General features: G+C 37.5%; 1 protein-coding gene across 2 annotated transcripts in view; it reads right to left on the bottom strand.

Annotated features, from left to right (window-relative positions):
- GRIN3A (glutamate ionotropic receptor NMDA type subunit 3A) overlaps nt 1-16,120 on the bottom strand; it is a 142,867-nt gene that overhangs the window by 5,041 nt on the left and 121,706 nt on the right. Inside the window, exons 6-8 of one of the 2 annotated variants that reach the window (XR_004590065.3) lie at nt 14,248-14,399; nt 2,654-2,832; nt 844-917 (exon numbers count right to left, since the gene is read on the bottom strand). Coding sequence is in view for 1 of the 2 variants with exons in the window: in XM_034410622.3 (XP_034266513.1) it covers nt 844-917; nt 2,668-2,832; nt 14,248-14,399 (391 nt within the window). In the remaining variant the exon portion in view is untranslated. The remainder of the gene's footprint in view (nt 1-843; nt 918-2,653; nt 2,833-14,247; nt 14,400-16,120) is intronic. The other variant, XM_034410622.3, reaches the window with a different exon arrangement.

The following is a 16,120-nucleotide window of genomic DNA, read 5'->3' on the forward strand; positions in this document are numbered from 1 at the left end:
TTTGGGCCAGTCACTCTCTCTCAGCCCAATCTACCTCAACAGGATTGTTGTGGGGAAAATAAGAGAAAGGGGTATGTTTGCCACCTTGAGCTATTTATAAAAATAATAAAGGTGTGACATCATATCATATCACAACATAACAACATAACAACACCCCTGTGTACTAAGAAAAAGCTCAAAGGGAAATGGAATTATCAGACCGAGAGGTATCTTTATCTATCTGTCATAATGCCCTGAACACTCTGCAACCCCTAACATATTATTCCTAAATGACTATGGTTTCAAAGTTTGTGCCTGAATACAATGTGTTAGACCAGTTTAAAAAAAAAAAAAAAATCCTGGCAACTTTAAGATATGTAGATTTCAACCCACAGAATTCCCCAGCCAGCCATATGGATTAGAGAACTCTGGGAGTTGAAGTCCACATATCTTAAAGACGCCAAGATTGAGAAACATTGTGTTAGACAATACTAAATCAGTTAATAGGGGAAGAAATATTAACTCAGGGAAAGGATATATAGTTAAAGTCATTCTTTCAATATCGTTGAAGTGGATCTTTCTGATGTATGACTCTCTTGACCCCAAATAGATAAAATTTTGTACTTTCCTGCAATATTTCACTGTCTTATACAATGCAGGTGAAGTGGATCTGTCTGATATGTGATTCTCTTGACTCCCAAATAAATAAAACTTTCCACTTTTCTACAATGTGTCGACTGCATTATACATCGTGTGACTACATTATACAATTCTTGTCCTTTAAAACAAAACAAAACAATATCTGGGGAATCTTTATCTACAGATGCATCAGCAAACAAGAGATTAAAAACTCATTTTTCTTACTTCTTTTCAACTGGCTTTGTTTTAAGCTGGTGCTTGTCTTCCGTAAATGAGTTGTTTAGAGCGCGGTGCAGTCGCTAGAGGAAAAACCCAAAATAAATTAATCAGAAGGGAAATTGTCCTTGCATTTTAGGTAGATTGAACATAAAACAGGGACCCTGGAGGGAATGCAGTATGGAAATAAAACTGTTTGCCTAATTTATCATTGTTATTGAATGTTGTATCTTTATGACAAGTCCAAGTTTCAGCTCCTCATATTTGCTAATACTGCACTTTAGTGAAGGACTAGAGAATAGATGGTTGCATGCAGATTCAATCCAGAAGTTTCCTAGGACAGAGCTGGGGGAGGCAGAGGCAGAGTTAGAGTTTCAGCCATACAGCCAGAAGTGTTGCCAGGCAAGGTAACCAACTGGAGGCAAAATGGGCCAATAGGCTGATTAAATATACCAATTCTGTGTTTTAGATCAGAAATGGGAAATGTATGACCATTACGATGTTAACTACATGGTGCCTACAGACAAAATAGGGAAAGGCTGTAGGAAAGGCTGTAGGGCTGCAGGTTCCCAATCCAGATGACCCAGGGACTGAATGTAATAAGAATATCCTTTCATGACTGATACAAAGAAGCTTTAGAGAATAATCATATTGCAAGTGCAAGTATTTCTTCTTCCATATCATGAAGAGCATGGAAAAGAGAGGAGTCAACCCAGAAGAACATTATGTCATTCTTCAGAAGAAATTTATGTCATTTTTCTTTTTTATTCAATACATGTTAAAATGTGCACAGAAAACAAAATGATGAATAGCTAAAAAGGATAAAGCAAGGAGGGATCCAAGTATGGTTTGTGTTTCTTGAGTAGCAATGACTAAGGCACAAAAAGCTCACCAACAATATTTCATCATTACTGAGAGCTTAGATTGTGGAGTGAGGGACCACATGTAGATAGAGATTAAGAAAAGTTCAGCGGACAATTCTGCATGACAAATCAACCCGCAAGATTGATGTGATGTCTCTATGTTGTGTCTGTAGCTCATGCTGTGCATGGAACAGGAAATTTACCATAGAGATGTTGATCCTCATGGTGAACATCAGCTATAGGGCATCTTGAAAGCTTGAAAATGTCAATCTGAAGTTCTATACTGAATGCATAAACTTATGATAATATTCATGAATTGGTGCCCTTTCCATTTTAAGGTATATTATTTATAATATGAAAACAGATTAAAAGTTTTGTTCCTTCTGTTCACGTTGGAGAAATAGAAATATGTTACTGTAATAAAATGGGTGTAATACAGTTGGCATGCAGCTTTTGAGACATTGTGGTTGAAATCCAGAAAATATTGTGATATCTGTAATTGTTAGATACTGCAAGTAATCAGAAAACTTCTTAGGAAAATCAAAACTAAAGATGTATGATTTTTCTGCATTAGTTTGCGCAACACTGTTAACAATCAAGGAGCTGCAAATTTCTTGAGAAAGTTCCTTTGCCTGTGAATTGTATGATATCTGAGTCACTTTTCCTAGAACTACATTATGTATTTTTCTCAACGAAGTAGGATAATTTTTAAATAGTATTATTATTTTTGTTTTTTCCAGAGTCAGATGCATTAAAAAAATAGAAAGAAAGAAAGAAAGAAAGAAAAAGAAAAAAGAAAGAAAACAATTATCCCAGATTTTGCTTCTTAATCACAGTTGGGATATGATAAGATCTCAAGAAGAGGCCTGGAAATGCCATGTATTGAATCCAATACTTTCAACAGGACTTCGGTTCCAGCCAATGCAGAATCTGATCATTCCCTTTGAGAGACTTACTTAGGCATATGTACCTGACTTGTATGGAGCCAATATGTCATCTTGGATTTCTTTTTAATTCGTGGTATCATCAGTCTGTATATGATATGTTCTCCAATGGTCGTGAGAATAGACAAACCAAATCCAACACACAACATCACAAATAGTCCGGAAAAGTGCTTGATGCCCATTTGCAGGGTCTGTTAGAAAAAAAAAAAAAAAAGGAAATCCATGTACACATTTATAAAATGGGAACACACATGGGGCAAAATCGACAATTATTTTTATACAACCGTTCCACTTGATTTTCTTCCCAGGAAATGGACTCCAGTCCATTTGATGCCATATAATGGGCTGTAGCCAAAAATGAAAATGTGCAGATTCGCCATGATGCAAGAGAGTTTTAGTTGCATGAGACATGGAATTAAACTTGGCTCTTCCAAGTTACTGGGGCCCAACCTATTGGCAGAGGGTTCAAACATAAAGTTGCATACTCAGTGATAAGGCCTAGCTGCCTTTGGACTGACTAAGTAGAAGGGAGAGATGGCTGTAAACTGCTTGCAATTTTAAGTACAGGCACTCTTTGATTTGCGACTGGTTCAAAGTTCTGATGGAGCTACCTCAGGGATATTTATGACCCAGATTTAAAGATCTGACAGCTGAATTCTCCCATAGTCACAGGACTGCAGGTTGGATATTTGACAATCATATTTATGGTCATTTGCATCCCGTGGTCACTTGATTGCATTTTACAATAGTTTTGCAGAAAACCAGCCCATAGAAAACCATTGGTTCACTTAATGACTGTGGAATTTGCTTACTGACCAAGGTGATTCACTTAATAACCTGCTGTAAAATAGGTTGCATAATTGGGTCAGCTATGTGACCAACCATCTTTACAACTGTCGTAAGTTACAACTGTGATGGATGAGTTCCATTACAGTTGTAACTCAAGGACTCCCTGCAACTCACAATTCCCTGAAGCATCACTACTCTGAACATTATGAGACTTTACTCTGAGGAGAAAGTTAACCCACCAGCAGAAGTTAATGATTTCAAGAGGAATGCTGATATCAAAGAGCTCATCAGTGGTAGTAAGGAATGGTAAGGACTCCTTACTAGCATTGATGGTGTTACTGTACCTAGTTTGGGCAATGAAAGGCCTGCAACAAAACAAGCAAGCTCAGAGAACAGCAAGGACCCTTAATTTCAACTCTGAGGTCCAAATATTCTCCTTTATCCTTTATTGACATGTCCTGAGATAGCTTGAGACCTTTTGGGTGAGTTCAGCAATCTCTCACTCAATTGTGCTTGAAAAATTTCTTTTTTCCAAGATGGCTACTTTGAGATCGGTAATGGGGGGTAAATGCTTTACATTGCCCTTGATTTGAATCCCAATGCCAAACTTGATCCATCAATTCTTTTACAGAAGCCTTGCCCAGTGTATCATACTGAGAACCCAAAGGTTGTCAGCAGATGATAGTGTTTATCACATAAGAGGAGGAGCGTGAGAAGCACCTCTAATCTTGTGCCTGTACTTATTGTGGCCTGTAATAATACTGTTGGTATAGGCATGGAGGCAAAACAGACATCTGAGTTTGTTTCAGGGTTTGGTTTCCATGTTAGCATCATTGTTCAGTTATTTCTTGTTTCTTGTTGGAAACCTCTCCAGTTGAGTGGTTGCCTGTATGCAAGGATGGCCTGCCAGAAATTATGACAAATGTTTGTGAAAAATGAGGAAACATTAGTTTCATACGAATGTTTGAATTAGATCAGCTAAATATAGAACATAGAACAGTGATGGCAAACTTTTTTGCCATCGCGTGCCAAAAGCGGGGGCAGTGCAGGGGGGATTGTGTGCGTGCATGCCCACACCTATAATGCAATACCCCCAGCGCACCACACCCTGCGATGTCCCGCCCGCTGCGCATGAACGCACCCCCCTCCCGCGCCCTGTTTTAGGCCTAGCAGGCCTTCCTGAAGCCTCCGGAGGCCAGAAATGGCCCATTTCTGGACTTCCGGTAGGCCCTATAGGCCTGTTTTTCACCCTCCCGAGGCTCCGGAGGCTTTCCTGGAGCCTGGGGAGGGCGAACACAGCCCATTTCTGGACTTCCGGAAGGCCCATTTTTCACCCTCCCAGAGCCTCCATGTGATCCCTGTACTTACCTGGCATCCAAAACATGCCATGTGGAGATTCCTGGGAGGGAGGGGTGGTGTGGGCGTGCCCAGCCAAAAATCAGGTGGCCGGCATGTGCAATGCGTAGTGAAGGCAACCTAGGGCAATGGCTTGTGTGCCCGCAGAGATGGCTCTGCGTGCCATCTGTGGCATGCGTGCCATAGGTTCGCCATCCTGGACATCCAACTCAAGGCAGGAGATCTTATACCAACCCAGTCAAATGGTTGTCTGGTCTATATTTGAAAACCTCCAGTGACAGAGCACCCACAATTCCAGGAGGCAAACTATTCCATGGATTAATTGTTCACATTTTCAGAAAATTTCTTCTTACTTCTAAGTTGGATTTCTCTTTAACAAGCTTCTACCCGTTAGTTATTGGCCTGCTCTCTGGTGCTTTGGAGAATAAGTCAAACCCCTCTTCTCTAACAGCTCCTCACGTACTGGAAAACAATTCTCATGTTCCCCTCTAATCCTTCTCTTTGATAGGCTAGAGGTTAGGCAGCCTGAGCTATGGAGATAAGATGAAGGCAGTATCGATAGAAACAGCTAATGAAGCAGCTCTGAGTTGCAATTAGAGGGATGTACAGATGAACCCCAGGAGAATTAACCCATCAAATAGTACTTCTATAAGTCAGCTGTTGCAAAAAGCTGGCAAAATGCTTTACAGAATTCCTGGCTTTATCTTATTTTATACAACATGAGATAATTCCATGCCAAATTATTCCCAAAAGTTTGTTTAAACCACCACCTCCTCCTCCTCCTCCTCCTCCTCCTCCTCCTCCTCCTCCTCCTCCTCCTTCTACCATATCTGTCATTGGACGTTGGCAATCATGTTGGCAATCCTATTTTTGTCAACAGTTGCATGAAAAAGTGCTGCTGAGTTTTGTCCAAACCAGTCCCTTAGGTTTTGAAGCCATGATGTTCTTCTTCTGCCTGGACCTCGTTTGCCTTCAATCTTTCCCTGGAGGATTAAGTGAAGGATGCCGTATTTTTCTGGGTCTCGTACCACATGTCCAAAATATTCTAACGTTCACTTTTTAATGGCTTTGATGATTTCCCTTTGCTTTCCCAGACGGCTTATCACCTCCTCTTTTGTGATTTTGTTAACCCAGTTTACACGTAACAGCCGTCTGTAAATCCACATTTCAAATGCTTCTAGTTTCTTCAAGTGATTTTCTGTCAGAGACCAACTCTCTACTCCGTAGAGCAGGATAGAAAACATGTAACATCTGACAAGCCTGATTTTCAGTCTTAGGTTTATGTTGTGACTGTAGAAAACCTTTTTCATTTTGAAGAATGCTGTTCGAGCTTTCTCTATCCTTGTCTTTACTTCACTGATCACATCCCAGCTTTCGTGTAAATTAAAACCGAGGTATGTGATCCTTTCAACTTTTTCTAGTAGTATTCCCTCCAAATTTATCAGTGGTAAATTAATTGGTTGTTTGCTGATGACCATGATGTTTTTGAGGTGTTAAGCTTCAAGCCATATTTTTCAGATATTTCTGAGGCTCTCTTGATGAGGAGCTGAAGGTCTTCATGCTTACTGGCAAGCAGAACTGTATCATCAGCATATCTTAAATTGTTGATCTGAACACCGTTTACTTTGAGGCCAGCATCAATGTTTTCCAGTGCTTCGTTGAAAATTGACTCAGAGTAAAACATGCAGGACAAAAATGAGATTTGGATCAGAACTGGGAAAAGAGGGCTAAATCTTTCCCATTTCAGAAACATCATCTGGAGACTTATCCAGTGGTGGGATTCAGCCAGTTCGCACCTATTCGGGAGAACCGGTTGTTAACTTTCTAAGCAGTTCGGAGAATCGGTTGTTGGAAGAAATCTTATTTTGTTTTTTTCCACTTTACAGGGCTAATCCTGTAAGGAAGGCAGGAAGGAAACATTCTGGTGTTGTTTCTAGCCTAATCTTTATTGCCCTGTTTACAGAAACTGCCTCTCTGGTTAACCCTTATTACATTGTAACAGCTAAGTCATTACAAGTTGAGTGATATTAAGTTGACCATGCCCACACGGTCATATGACGACTGAGCCACGCCTACCCAGTGGTCATTAGGACAGAGAACCGGTTGTTAAATTATTTGAATCCCACCACTGGACTTATCCACAATATAGAGCCAAAGAACTTGAATTTTGTCTATTTTAACTTAGTCCAAATATGCAAGGAAAACATTATTAGGTGACAAAGATAGGCTTCACTGAATAGAAACCAGCAAATGGGAAGTAACACCAGCAGATGTAAATCAATAATACTTTTTTTTTTTTTTTTGCATTTTCTAAGCCTGACTTTGGACGTCTAATCCTGTTCGCTGGCTGTATAATGAAGTGTTGAGTGTTGAGAAAGGTTTTCAACTGAAGACTGTTCCTTTTATGTTAAGAAAAAGCAAATAAAATATGGCAGCTCTTTGATTAATTAAGTAATGTGCCTAATTACTCTTTTAGTTAGCAGAGGAGGAAAAATAATTAATCTGATGAATCTAATGACAAATCTCAGCAAATGAACAATAAATCAAAATATGGTGTCTACAATTTTTTCCTACAAGGATTACATCATAAACATTTTTTTTTCCTGATAAGAGGAATGTTTTCTTTTCAGATCAACCTCTTAATCTTTTCAGATTACCTTCTTTTTCTATCCTTATGCATCTCAAAGTCTTGGCAGCAGCATTTTCTCTTTGACAACAGATTTAAAGAGAATTGTAAACACTGAATGCAAGAGCACAAAACATGCAGCTTTCAATTAGGTGTCTTTAATTGAATTCACATTGATGAAGCTCTTATACTTAGATGTTTTGATCGCTTTCCCCGAAATGTGTTTAGAATATTCTCCTTCCAGGGATGGCGGTGGAAATGGCTAGTTGTGCCTAGTCAGATGTGTCTGAAGTGTAACTTTTATTAGCCTAATGAGACCAATGGTCTGGGGTGCTGAGTATGAAAAGATGATGGATATTCAGCAATATCTGGACTACAGTTTCGGTGATATCTAGGGCTACAGATTTATACTACATTCATAAAGGCAGGTATCAAAAAGAGCCAACAACTTGTTTGGCAAAACCCATGACCTGCGTCATAAACTATGATTGGCTTGAATCATTGTTTATGGAACAAAACAAACTTCAAAACAAGCAAAGTTATCATGGTTTTAAAAATACATTGCTAAATGGTACCAATGGATAGAAGTAAAAATGTCATGAGGTAGATGTTAGGGAAGCACGTAGCATAGATATGTAAATAGCAAGCTAAATATAAATAAGGGAATATTAGATATAAGGTTAACAAATGCAAGATGCAGTATGATAAACCAAACTGATTATAGATGGATGAAATAGGATTTTGGAATTAATTAGAAGAATCTTTCCTGTGTGCAAATGCTTTTGTTTTGAATTTTCTTAAGAAAATAGGATCAAACTTTGAAGTTTGGAAGGAAATCAGAATGAATCAAAGTTTACCATTAAAAGAGAAGAACACTTAAATTTGATTTACTAATATATAATGAATTAAAATATTTTAACACTGGACATATTGTGGGATATTTTTGAATAAATTTTGAGAGTGACTACCTCTACAGATAGACTGTGCTTAAAATATGTTATGAAAGAAGGACAAGTTTAGCAGACAAGGCTGAGACTAACCTGAAAGTGGATTTTAAAATGACAGGCCTCAAGAATGGAAAAGTTTTGAAAAAGACACTTTACTGGATATACAAAAAACAAACAACAACAACAAAAAAAAAAAACAGCTGATATCTTAGTAATTAAAAGGAATAAACCAATAACAAACAAAAGTGTGACCTGGATAATTTTCCTATATTGGATTTACAAAAGAGGCTTGTTAAAGTTTTGAATGATTTTGTGAGAAGAGACAAAAAGAAAATGAAAAGAAATCAAGTTCTAGGATATTATTTGAAGAAATGAAGATTTGTTAAAAACAAAAGGAAGGGTATCAGGTCGGTTTATTTGATCTAGCTAAAATATACATGATGTTATCTCTAGTAACCCTTAATAGCCTTCTGCTGATATCAGGACTGAAATGATGTGGCTTTAAAGATTAGTTTATGGATAGGAGATGGGATATGGGAAGCAGAGATCATTTATTGTATTTTAAGAGAAGGTATAAAAGGTAAAAAAGGTAAAGGAATCTCTGTGGATTTTATTCTGCTAGTCATTGCTGACTATAAGGCAGAAGAGAAAGTACCAGTTATTAAAATTATTTATACTTGTGATGAAGGGGCAAGTATTCATTTATATAAATAAGAATACTCATTGTTTTCTTTCTATTTTCTATTTCTATTTTCCTTTTTATTTTTTTCTTTTCTGCGCTTTCTATTTTTCTTTTAATTTTTTAGTTTGTATTAGCTTTTAATCTTCAAAATTTTAATTGCTGTTCAAAAATAATAATAAAAAAAACCTCTGATAAGAATTTCTAGAGATTGGAGGAGTCCATTTTATTGGATGGGCCTGACATATATCTGGATGTCTTGGCAGAAAATATAAGTGAATTGGGAGAGTAGAATTTTGTCTCTTCCAAAATTCCTAAGATGTTTAGTCCTTAGAAATGGTTAACATAATTCTTCATATCCTCCATGACTCCAAATCCACTTTCAGGAATTCTTGGAATGAGAAGCCAAGGCACCAAATACCAAACACCAAAGATACAATACTGGTATAGTTAGCTGAAGAACCCGTTACCTACTTGCCATTTCCCTCCTTTGATTCGAACATCTCCCCAACTTTTCTGGAAGCTTTCTGGAAGCTGACTATTATTTCCCAGTGGAACTGCATGACAATCAAGCCATTGATGCATGATTAGAAGAGGCTGTTCTGGCAGACGAAAGCAGAACGTTTTGCTAAGCGAGTTTGTGTTACAAAAATATACGAACAAAGAAAAAAATCTTTAAGTAAGCAGAGAGAGGATTTCATCAGGGAATAAAGTGCAAAGTACTGCGGGCTGAAATATTGGTTATGGAGGAGGCCAAAAGAGTGATGAAAACCAGGAGATGGATATTTCATTGTTTAGCAAGGTCATCACAATCAATATTTTGCTTATAGATAAGGCCATGCCAGATCATTTGTCTTGTGTTGATATATCCTGCTATGCAAGCCAGAAACTTTAATCAGAAAAGATCTTAAGGGAGGGGGGAAATCTTGTATATGGTATCACAAACACCACTGTGTACATTTTGTAGAATGTACGCAGGGAAGAACATCCTTTTTAAAACCATCCTTTCAATCTGGAGAAATGGCAGATATTCACCACACAAGCACAGAGTGCAATTCCACTCTGCCTTCAACAGGTTTTGCCTTCAGGCCCCAGACAGAGACTGTGGGGTTTTATGAACCCAGTTATGCTGTTACAGTTTTAATTTTTGGTATTCCCTGGCCGGTTGTTTGCGGTTTGATTCTCCTTATCGTGTTATGTTGTTATATGCTGCCTGGAGTCATTTGATGATTAAATTGTCTTATAAATCCAATATAGAGGTAGACAAATAGATAGTGTCCCTGGAGCTTGCTTCTGATCACACTGTCAACATTCATTAATGTGATTTGCTATTGAAATTCTGATTTGTTTCCATTGTACTCTGAAGGGGAGTTGCTTTTTTTTTTTTTATCCTGATGTCCCACCCATCTCAAAAGCATAACTCCTAAAGTTTGTTCAGATGGCATGAAAGATTTACTTTTGCTTAAAAACAAAACAAAACAAGACAAAAATGGCTGTGTAAACATACCTAGGTTTTGAATTCTGAATTGCAGCGCACAATTCAGATTAATAGAGTTGGAAGGGACCTTGTAGGTCATCTAGTCCAACCCCCCGCCCAAGCAGGAGATCCTACACCATTTCTGACAAATGGCAGTCCAATCTCTTCTTGAAAGCTTCCAGTGATGAAACTCCCACAACTTCTGAAGGCAAGCTGTTCCATTGGTTGATTGTTCTCACTGTCAGAAAATTTCTCCTTATTTCTAGGCTGAATCTCTCCTTGATCAGTTTCATATAGTCACATATATTATTTTGACATTTACATAAAAATAACATTTTTTTTCTTAAAGTTATGAAGATAAACAATTTATATCTTGTTAGATCAGAGAAATCATCTCAAGCAGCTTTCTGTTTCAGAGTCTGGGGCTGGACCTTACCACTGGTAGCTCATCAAAAGCTTTCCACTGAAATGTTTACTTAAAATTATTTAATATTGTTTCTTCACCATGCAAGGAATTTAACAAAAGAAGTATTTGGGGTGGAGCAAACAAAAACAAACAAACAAACAAACAAACTGCATGAGAGGACTTTGGATAAAATCATTTAGATAAATTCACAGAAGCAACTTTGGTGACTTCAGAAGGTAATTTTCTTTCTCAACCCACCTCACAAAGTCATGGGGAGAAATGGATGGCAAAAGTACTAGCCCTGAGCTGAATGGCAAACAAACAAATGAGCCCACTGTGTTTTTAACTAGTAGTTAAGTTTTTGAAATAGTTCTTGGCCAGACCCTGATTACACATTAGCAATCTGAAGCCTCCTGAGTCATATCTTCTTGATTTCAAGATCTCAAGACCACTTCAAACCATTCCACTTTGATCCAAATATAATCATTGTTTAACTTCTTATTAATTTTAGCCTCTTGGTGATAAATCATCGCTCATCAAACTGATTAAAGCTAATCAACTAAAAATCTTAAAAATACTTAGAGCTGATTAGAAGTATACTTCCAATCTGCAGAGGTTTTTTAAAAATAAGTATTACAACAAAGTTTTCCAATGATGGGATTGCATGAGAGAGAAAAGGAAGGAGACGTCTCTTCAGCATCTTTAGCAATGACCAGTTTGTGTAATCTTTCAGTGCTCAATATCTGATATCTCTCTTCCAGTAGGAATGAACTACACCTCTCTAGTTTGATCTTAAATGCTGCATCCTGAGTTTGCTTTTAAGGCAATTCTGACAGAGGCCAGCTTCTAAAGAAACATCTTTCCCCATCTTTGTTGCAGTGCTAGCAAAAAGAGTGTTTTCTTTTTCTTTTTAAAAGATTAATAGGCTGTCTGTTTTCAACCTTCAAGCTGCTTGTTATAGAAGAGAGAGAACTGAAGAGAAATTACATACTTCCTAAGCCAATTTTTTTCTGGCAAAATAAGAGTTATTCCTGTAAATGGGTATCCTATAAAAGACAAGAATTGCTTACCAATCCTTTTAACAGAATGTTATCCAGGACAACACTGTTTCCAAATATAAAGTACTGCTTAGATATTTTATAGAATCTAGTATTTGAGCATTTATACTTTTATTAAGATGCTGAAACCACATCTCGCTTTGAAACTGTGTTTCATAATGTGTTTCTTTAAGATTTTGTTGGCCTTCTCGCTTTTTAGCTTTCCCAGGCCATGCGAGCAGCTCACCCATGGAAGTAAGTTAAGGTCTCCTTTAGATAAATAATTATAAAACGTGCTGGAAGGAGGGAGTTTCTTTGGCCATCCTCCCCCATAGCTTGTTGTCATTGCACTTGAATGAAGATTAAAGAACTTAAATTTCATTAAACTGCTCGACTATCTCTTGTATCCCAGCTCAGAATGAACTTGGTAAGGAGTAAATCCCAACAGTACCAAGGAGATCACAGATCACAGTTGGCCGAGGACAGGAGTGCTACATTAAAAACTCCTGTCGTTTCTCAAAGAACAGTACATTTTGGACCACATTTTTGCTGGAGAACCTAAAACGCTACTGTCTTTCAATAGGCACATTAAAATCAATATGAAAGTCATGCTGTCTTGTTCTGCTTAAATTCTGGTTTTTTCCAAAACAATTTTGGCCCACTTATGTTCCTATGGATGGGTCCACAGTGCGCATATTTCTTGACCAAGAGCTGGATGTACAAATGACCCTCTGTGGACATCAGCATCCAGAAGTAGCAGTTTCTAAATAATCATAATACTATAATGGTGAGATTACCAGGTAAATCATTATTAGGAGAGAGAATCAGTTCCTCAATCACTTCTTTTCCACTTTGCTAGTTTTTTGTGTCTGTTAATAATGCCAGTTAAGGAGATATGCCCTACATTTTGCCAAGCTAAAGCATAATGAGCTCAGGTTCATTCATTTTAGCATGCGGCTTCCCATAGTAACCAGGGTAGCGAGCACTTATAACTGAAATGGATGGGCTGTCAATTGCAGGAATCAATTAACAGACACATAAACAGGAGTCACAGCATTAAGGGCAGGGCAAGGAACAGTTTTACCCTCTTGTCTTTCATTAGAAACTATCACCTGGATGTTGTATTCGTGTTGGGGAAAAAAGCTTTCCAAACTTTGATAATGAAAGATCATTTCCTCTGCTCTAGCTACTCATGGTCCTTCAAGACGGCTGTTTGATTGTTTAAAAAAAATTCATGTCAAGAATGTTCATGCTGTCAAAACTATACATGGTATAAGCTCTTGATGCAATGGCTCTGCTCATGAATGTGTATTCTAACACACACACACACACACACACACACACTGACAGGGTTCCAAGTAACACCCCCAACGAAAGAAGGCTCCAAGAAGTTCTTCAAAGTTCCATTTTATTAGAGATGTCGTATTGGCACATCTGGGAAAACCCAAATCTGAAACCTTCCAAGTTTTCCCCACCCAAAAGAAAGTCCAAGTTCCTGCCCCAGCACCCACATGTCCATCACATGGTCCAATCAATGCACTGTCCCAACTGGAGATGCCTCCCAGTCACACCACTCCAGCTGCAGGGCAGGATGCCCTTGACTCTCAGAGAAAAGAATGTTATTATGGCTAGATATCTCCCCAACTCCATAAAATCCCCCCTCCCAGTTTCCCACAGCACTAAATGTGGCAGCCCTAAAGATCCAAAGTAAAAGATGGCTTCCAGGATGACACACCCACCCTCTCTCTCTCTCCCCCCCCCTCTCTCTGGAATGGATGAAATGAAGATTGACATGTGAGGAAGAGAGGTTTGTTTACAACCTACTGTATCTTAATTTACATGTGCTCAAACATGCAACTTGAAATGCAATTGGCCTTTAGATGTTCAGATAGTCAAATTTTACCATCCAGACTTCTAGTTAAACAAAGCACACACACACACACACAGAGAGAGAGAGAGAGAGAGAGAGAGAGAGAGAGAGAGAGAGAGAGAGAGAGAGAGAGAGAGAAACAATTTATCTGTTAAGACTAAGGGATGTCAACATAGAAATGAATTCTACCAGAGGAAAGGGTTTGGGCAAGTGTACATAACCAAGAACAGGAATATGCATTAGGATAAAGGTATGTGAAAATGTACATAAACTTTTATGGAGACTTTAACAACAACGACCAACCAGAAAACATGGATGGAAGGAGATTGAAATAAATACACAGTTAAAAGAAATGAGAGACTCAAAGGGATGGATTTATCCATCCCGAGTGCTGGAAGGACCTAAGGAACATTCCTTACCTCAGTCACAGCAAAGCTTCTTTTCCCACACGGTACCACTTTGTACCACTTGTCATGCAAGACATCCATGAAGCCGTGGGATTTATACTGGCTGATGAGTTCAGAAATATTTGAGGTCAGTGGAGAGTTTGGAGGAAGGCCAATACCATAGCCTAGAAAAAAAGAACACCAGAATTTTTCTCAGTTGATTCTTGACCATAATTGCCAAACAAGAATATCTAAAATTGTAGCTTTGGCTGATGGTCATTAAAATATGCATCGTAACTCCTATTCGATACTTGCTCCTTTAGCTCACTGAATAGTAAGAAATTAGCTTCTACTTCGGCTCATAGCAACAGCAAGTTTTACAGGAGTGAGAATTTTGCCTTCTCTGTGGGGAAAGTTCTGCTGTCAATGACACTATTAGCTGATATACAAATTACACACAAACAGCAGAATCTGACAGCCAGAGAGACTTACATATGAGGGAATCTGCAAATTAGGAGTCCCTACTTGACCTATAGACTTCTTCTGGCACTGTAAACCCACTTTGACTTGCTTGACGTTTTACTAGCTAGCAAAGAATTGGACATCTTCTCATACATCCCCTAGAAAATACTACAGGTAATTTCCAATATCTGGCTATTATAATTCTACCCATTATAATCATAATTCTAATCAATTCTTTCTCATATTTTGTTGGTTCTATTTCCTTAATTATCAACAGTAATATAGTTTCTGGTCTCAATATTATTGCTTTCCCCATCATTTCAAATATCATTTCCTCCAATTGTTGCCAAAACTTTTTAACTTTATCACATTTGTACCACATATGTTCATAAGTCCCTAATTCCATATCACATCTCCAACATTGTTTACTAATTTTTTTATCCATCAATGACAATCTTAATGGAGTCAAATACCATTTCCAAACAACCTTATAATTATGCTCTTTAATCCTTACAGATAAAGTCTTCATAATTCTACTCTTCCAATTCACGTTCCAATCTAAATCTGATATTTTAATATTAAGTTCTTTTTCCCAATTCATCTTCCTCACCCTTTGTGGTTTTCCATCAAAATTTATAATCTTATATATCTTACTAACGAGTCCCTTTAGCCCAATTTCATCTTTCATAATTTGGAATACTAAATATTCAAATTCAGTTTTACTTCTACTTATCGAACAATTGTCCCTTACCTTCTTAGTCCATTTTTCTATCTGTATTTTTTCAAACCAGCCTAAACCCAATTTTTCAATGATTTCTTTTTTCCTCCTTTCATTTTCTGAAGTTTTTAACCAATCTATTATAGTTTGTATATTTTCATCTTCCATTACCCTATCACGACTTATATTAGTTTTAATCGGCCAATTTTCAATTGTCTTCCCTAAGAAAATTATATCTGGAATTAAAATTTTAACAAATTTGTTCAAATTTTACTCAGTCCCTTTAACCAATAGCTATTAATTACACATTTTGATTTTGCTTTATCTAAAAACCATGTTGAGCCAAATCTCTTGATGTCCTTTAATTCTAAATCTCTCCAATGACTATCTTCACCTTTAAATATTTTTACCACAGTCCGAATAGCATAAGCCCAATAATAATTGAGTAGTTTGGGGATTCCTAATCCATCTTCCTTTTGATTTTGATACCACATTTTCTTCACTAATCTAGGTCTTTTCCCACCATTGCAAAATTTATCCAGTTTCTTCTGATATCCTTCAATATCTTTCTCTGTCAAGTTTAATGGTAACATCTCAAATAAAAAATTAAACTTTGGCAACAACATCATCTTACACATTGCAATTCTACCAAACCAAGACAACTTTATCATTTTATATTTATCTATCTTTTTCTCAATTTCATTCATCACCACATCATAATTTAGT

The sequence above is a fragment of the Pantherophis guttatus genome, chromosome 2 (assembly GCF_059756535.1).
Source record: "Pantherophis guttatus breed Tessera chromosome 2, ASM5975653v1, whole genome shotgun sequence".
In the NCBI taxonomy this organism is placed as follows: domain Eukaryota; kingdom Metazoa; phylum Chordata; class Lepidosauria; order Squamata; family Colubridae; genus Pantherophis; species Pantherophis guttatus.